The 6,105-nt window shown below is 27.1% G+C and overlaps 1 protein-coding gene across 1 annotated transcript in view; it reads left to right on the top strand.

Moving 5' to 3' along the window:
- Positions 1 to 5,768, top strand: part of LOC108772434 (phospholipase A1) — a 6,577-nt gene extending 809 nt beyond the window's left edge. Inside the window, exons 2-8 of the mRNA XM_018537961.1 lie at positions 2,593 to 2,665; positions 2,753 to 2,897; positions 3,076 to 3,206; positions 4,100 to 4,413; positions 4,490 to 4,601; positions 4,775 to 4,798; positions 5,613 to 5,768. Of these exons, the coding sequence (XP_018393463.1) occupies positions 2,593 to 2,665; positions 2,753 to 2,897; positions 3,076 to 3,206; positions 4,100 to 4,413; positions 4,490 to 4,601; positions 4,775 to 4,798; positions 5,613 to 5,766 (953 nt within the window). The 3' untranslated portion in view covers positions 5,767 to 5,768. The remainder of the gene's footprint in view (positions 1 to 2,592; positions 2,666 to 2,752; positions 2,898 to 3,075; positions 3,207 to 4,099; positions 4,414 to 4,489; positions 4,602 to 4,774; positions 4,799 to 5,612) is intronic.
- The last annotated feature ends 337 nt before the right edge of the window (positions 5,769 to 6,105 follow it).

Here is a 6,105-nt window from a genome sequence, read left to right as displayed (position 1 = left end):
TATATTTATATTCTATTATTTTTTAAAATTTGAAATTAAATATATATATTGTATTATTTTTAAATATAAAATTTTACTTGACTCTTACGTCGCTCTTTCTATTTGTATTAATTATTGTTATACTAAGAGTCCTTGGATATTTTCATCTTATTTACTATATTATTTATCTCCTTTCAGATCATATATTTTTCCTAAACATTTTTTGTTAATATGTAGCCATTTTTATTACTTTAGAGTATATCAGTTAAATAAAACACCCTATATACGCGCTACTTGCGCTATTATATTCCCGATTATTCTATATCATAAATGCAACAATTATGTAGTTTATACGTAATTTCGCATGAAATGCTACATAACTGATAGTACTACGACATATCTCGACTCTTTCTTACTTATTTCCTTGTCAGTTAACAAAAAAGAAGTCGCTGAATGGCGGTCTTTCTACGTTTTGTGAACCAAACTATGTGCTTTTTGTTACTATTTTCATTTTTCATCAAAGCTACATTTTGAAGATAGCTTGAAAAAGGATCATTTTGTTTTACTTTTTCGTCAATGATGCGATTGATTATGATTACATCATTTTTTATATTGCTCTACAATTTTTTTGGTACAATAGCGGCCCCGAGTGACTATAATAATGCGGTAAGCATACTTTTTCTCACTTTGAAAATAAACATTAGAATCCTTATTCTTACGATCTTCCAGATTTTTACTGTCTTGATGTATACTTTTTAAATTCGTTAAAGTGAAATCTCAATGTAAAGTGAAAATTAAGCTAATCTTGAAAAGGAATGGTTCAATTTTCAATCTTTAAAAGCTAAGTTTCGCTCTTCATCGTGATAATTCACTCTAAGAGTTTTAGAGATAGTAGATAATACTTTTTATTTTAAAAACAATCACAGCTGGCTTATTGCGCATCTCTTCAAAATTACGACATAAATTCTACAAAGTTAACACTTCTGATTCTTTTGCAGTTCTATATCAAACTAGAATGATGCAGCATCACGTATTTCTTGAAAGTATTCATATTATGAATATGATTATAATTAACAAACTACTTTTTCAATCACTTTAAATTTTTTTTCGATTATTATAAATGTCCATAAATTTAATAAAAATTCTTTGTGTTAGACTTGTCGATGAGATAAAATGGAGAGTAAATTGCTTATTGCTCGTTTGTGAAAAATAATTGAAACTGCAAAAGATACTAACCGTTACATATATTGTTTGTCTTCTAAAGTCATTTCAATCACTTATTAATACTAACTTTAAGTAATATATATATTTGAGAATACAATTTGTTTACTTTTACGGATCTTTTTTTCTTGCAGATAACGGATATGAAATCTTCAATTAATAACGGTTAATATGACTTCTAAATTAATCTTTGAGAAATATTTTTAAGATATATCGCACATTTGTGCTACAACAATGACGTACTCAAGAGAAATAAAATTTTTTGGAAAATAAATTTCAACATTTTGAATCATTAAAATTTTGTAATATTAATTATTGTAAAACTTAGTTTTAGAAAATTCTTGATATCTAAAGATCCCTGAATTTGAATGTAGTCTAAAAATATTAAATTTCAAATAGATAATAAAGATTAATATACAGGAAAATGTCAAAAGGTCTATAATCAGAGTTTAAACGCTTGGAAATTAATATCAACTGTTTACATAACACTAATAAGCTTTAAATAAAGAGAAACTAAAAATTTAATATTACTTTGCTATTAAAAATTTTCTAATACCGAGTTTTATATCAAATTGCTTTTTAGAAATTCTGTTTGCCACATTCTTTCTGCTATTTTGAACTTTTTAATTTTAACCTAATAATTAAAGATAAATATTAAAAAAATATTTATTTATATATAATAGTTAGTAAATGTAAAAGTTTATTATAGCGCTATACTTGTTTATCCTTTTCATATTGTGAAAAATAAAATTGGGGGTACGTAAGTCACATATAACTATATAAGTTATTGTAAGATATTGCAAAATTAATTGCAAAATATGATTTTACATTTTCTACATTTTCGTCAATTTTTATCAGCAATGTTGTAATATCAAATTTTATATAGAGATATTTAGCAAAATATTGTGTTCTTATAATCTTATTCTCCTCAACAAATATCTTTTTTTAAATCACTTTTTTCGAATCGTTGTTATAATATTTTTATACATAACGTACAGAATTTTTCGAAATTTACGAATCAAAATACCATAGTAAGAGAAATAAATTCAGAGTAAAATGTTTATAAATTTTTATTTTAAGCAAAAATTGTGACATATGAAGTGTTTAAATATTGCCTGTTATAGACGTTTAGACGACTATTTTCACTGAGGTGCGCATTTACTAACTATTGCACACACAGTTTGTGGGTAGCCGTCTAAACGTAATCTATAATTGGTTATATTTAATATTTCAAAACTGTTACTTAAAATAAAAATGTATACGTAACATTTTTATTTAATTTTTTGAAAACTTTCTTACTGTAATACTTTAATTCGCGAGTTTCGGGATATCCTGTATATATTTATGTGTCGCAAACGAGAAATAGATATTTTTAATGAAATCTTTTTACAGACAATTTTATATTCAATTTGGCAATTTCCTGTATATTTGGTGTTAAATCGGTCTCGACTGTTCTATACACGAGGTAAATGGCACATAGTGAATAATGTGTAACTCTACTGTAAATTTATTTTTTACACTGCTTACGTTCGCCTTTTTACATTTTTTACAGTAATATTCCTAATGGAAAAATTGTTCAAGTAAACGAATCCTGCAATCTTATTGATCCCTTAAAACCGGTTTTCTTCATGACTCATGGTTTTCTTGCCAATTCACTCAATTATAATTTTCCTTATTTTGCCACTCTATTGTCTCAGGTATAAAACATTTTTTTATACTTAATAATAAAATTAAAAATAGATTTTTTTTATATAATAAGTAAATCTTATTTGTATACTATAATTTTTTTGAAAATCTTATATTAAACGAGTAATAAAGAAATATTGTAAAATTCACGATAAAAAAAATTAAAACAAGTTCTTTTTTTGTATATAGAAAGAGTATACAGTGTTTTCATTAGATTGGTCTAACGCAGCCTGCTATAACCCAATAACAGCTACTATGAACTTGCTAGAATATCCTCTCGCTGTACGTAACACTCGTGAAGTTGGTATCTATTTGGCGAGGTATAGCTACATATATATTTCACAATATTACATCAAATTGAGAAATAAAATTATTATGATACATATATAAATTATTATAATAAATATATAAATTCAAATTCAATAAATTCTAATTACGATTTAAATAAATAATTTTAAATAATAATAGCATTATAATAAAATTAAGCAATACTTCAATGATCAATGCAATACTATATACGATAAAAAATATAGTCATAAAATTTAGCTTCGTATGTTATAGAGGATGTCTCAGACCCCACCCATACCTTTTATCTTTTCAGAATAAGGTCCAATTAAAAATATATTCAAGCAATAATTTTAGGGTTTAAAAAAATCTTTTTACTAGTCTTATCAGTTTGACTTTGAGTAGCGTCGCCAAAGTCAGGTCAAGATCTTATCAATCTTTAAAATGAAAATTCTTATTTTTTATTGCATATTCTTGTAACATCTCGACAATTTTTCAAAACACTATAATAAAATATTGTATTTTTTCATTAAATACTTTCCAAGTTAAGGCTTAAAATAAGTTGCAATATTGCTGGTATTAGCATTATCTAAGGCGTTCGATTAATGGTTAAGACCTTTTAAATGTTGTTTAGGGTCATGATCTTGACATCATATAAAATCAAGGTCTTTGAAGATTGGCAATGCCATTCTAAGTTAAACTGATAAGACCAGTAAATAATGCTTTTTAAACTCTAGAATTATTGTTAGAACATATTCATTATTGGATCTTATCCTGTAAAGATAAAATTAAAGAGGTGTACTAATGATCTGGGACTATCTGTTTATATTACGTTAAAAATAATGACAATATCATACAACAATATTAAACCAAACAAAATGCGATGTTTTATATATATATATATATATATACAAAATTTCCTTTTCAGTTACGTCAAATCATTGATCGATACATGCGATGTTCCATTGAAGAACATTACGTTAATGGGCCATAGTCTTGGTGCGCATGTAAGTAGCTTCGCCGCGAAGGATCTTCAAAAATCAGGTTACGGCAAGATTCCGCTTCTTATTGGTACCGATCCGGCATATCCTCTATTCGTGTTCAATAATTGCGAGGACAGATTTTGCAAAATGGACGCGGAGCGTGTAGTAGCTCTTCACACATCGGCTGCCGGGATACAAGAGTCTATAGGTCATCTCGATTTGTGGTTCAACAACGGATTAAGCCAACCAGCATGTGGTGGTAATTATTCAGAAAAAACGTCATAAAGATAACAGCTAACAGGAAAAAATTATAAATAAAGTAATTTTTGTTTTAGGCTGGTTTTTTGGTACTGTCAGGCTCAACTGTTCGCATAATATAGCCATCGCATATTTATGTAATACGTTGTTTCACGATTGTAAATATACTGGTGTTGGTGTTTCTATATCGTAAGTTCGCTTTTTTAAATAACAGCGTATTTAAACTTAGATTAATTCAAGTTTCATAATTTTTTTTAATCTAAAAACTTTATTATATCAAATTAAACATATTTATAAAATATATAGAAGCTACATTATTACGATCATATGTATACATAATACATTGTTTTTATTTTTTTCAGACCCAGAACAATTCCGTTTCTCAAGTATGTATAAATAATATAAAAATAATTTGTTCTCTTGTTTCTTGATAAAGATTATTGTATCAATTCTTATTAAACCGTTAAATTTCAAACTGAATGAGACAATGCCACAGCGGTCTAAGCTGGATCACGGGTGCTTCTAAATAATTGTGTGTGAATTTATATATTACGAATGTAATTCTTCGATTGCGCGCCGAAATTTTTTCAGACTTGAAATACAACACTAATAAACTATCCCAGTAATACATATCACGAGTTCAATTGACTAACAATTTAACAATTATTGATGCTGTTTACGCATTTTATCGATCTTACTAATGTTGCTTTTACTAATGTTGCTGTTTACTAAATTTAAGCATCCTAGGCTAGGTCTCGGTAGTCTACAGACCTAGGATGCTCACACCGAATGCCAGAGATCCGGATTCGACTCCCGGCCGAGGTAATATTTTTCGCGGTAAAAAATTAATTATTTACAATTTTTTTTTAATAGATTATTCAACATTAGTAAGATCGATATAAGATGCTTAAACAGCATCAATAATTGTTAAATTGTTAGTTAATTTAACTCGTGATATTACTGTGGTTGTTTATTAGTGTTGTATTTCAAATCTGAAAAAATTTTGGCGCGCAATCGAAGAATTACATTCGTAGTATATGAATTCACACATAATTATTTAGAAGCACCTGTGATCCAGCTTAATGCCATTAGATCCGTTGTGCCATTGTCTTATTTGATTTAAAGATTATTGTATTTTTTATCATAACTGTTTATCATAACTGTTCACAAATAACTTTTATCATAACTATTTTCTTGCAGTATTTTACCCGGTTGTTCTTCCGACGAAACTGACTGCATTATCGTGGATCATAGGATATTCGACCGTAATTATGCCATAGAGGGAGACTACTGTGTTTCTGTTACATCAGAATATCCTTACTGTACAAAGGATGTTTCCATCTGTCAAAAATAAGTTACGGCAAATTCAACACTTTAATTTCATTATAATAGAAATGAAGTTTTACAATTGTCACTCTTATAATAAGTGTGATTATAGACTGAGTTGTATAATGAATAAGCATAAATAGATTGATTTACATGATCTTGTTTAGTATAGATCTTTATTTTGTTAAAATCTTTAAACTGTTACTAATAAAAAAAATTAAATATTGCAATTTAGAAAGTTTAATAGAAGAATTGATAGAGATCGATTAAAAATACAAGAAAGATAAAAAGAACATTAGACTGTATTATGAACTATCGTATTTTTCTCGATTTCTATCTTGAATTAACGTAATTAAGTTATATAACG

The sequence above is a fragment of the Cyphomyrmex costatus genome, unplaced genomic scaffold (genome assembly GCF_001594065.2).
Source record: "Cyphomyrmex costatus isolate MS0001 unplaced genomic scaffold, Ccosl1.0 scaffold101, whole genome shotgun sequence".
NCBI classification, from domain to species: Eukaryota; Metazoa; Arthropoda; class Insecta; order Hymenoptera; family Formicidae; genus Cyphomyrmex; species Cyphomyrmex costatus.
The sequence above is the reverse complement of the archived record's forward strand: the minus strand, read 5'-3'. Positions and strand labels throughout refer to the sequence as shown.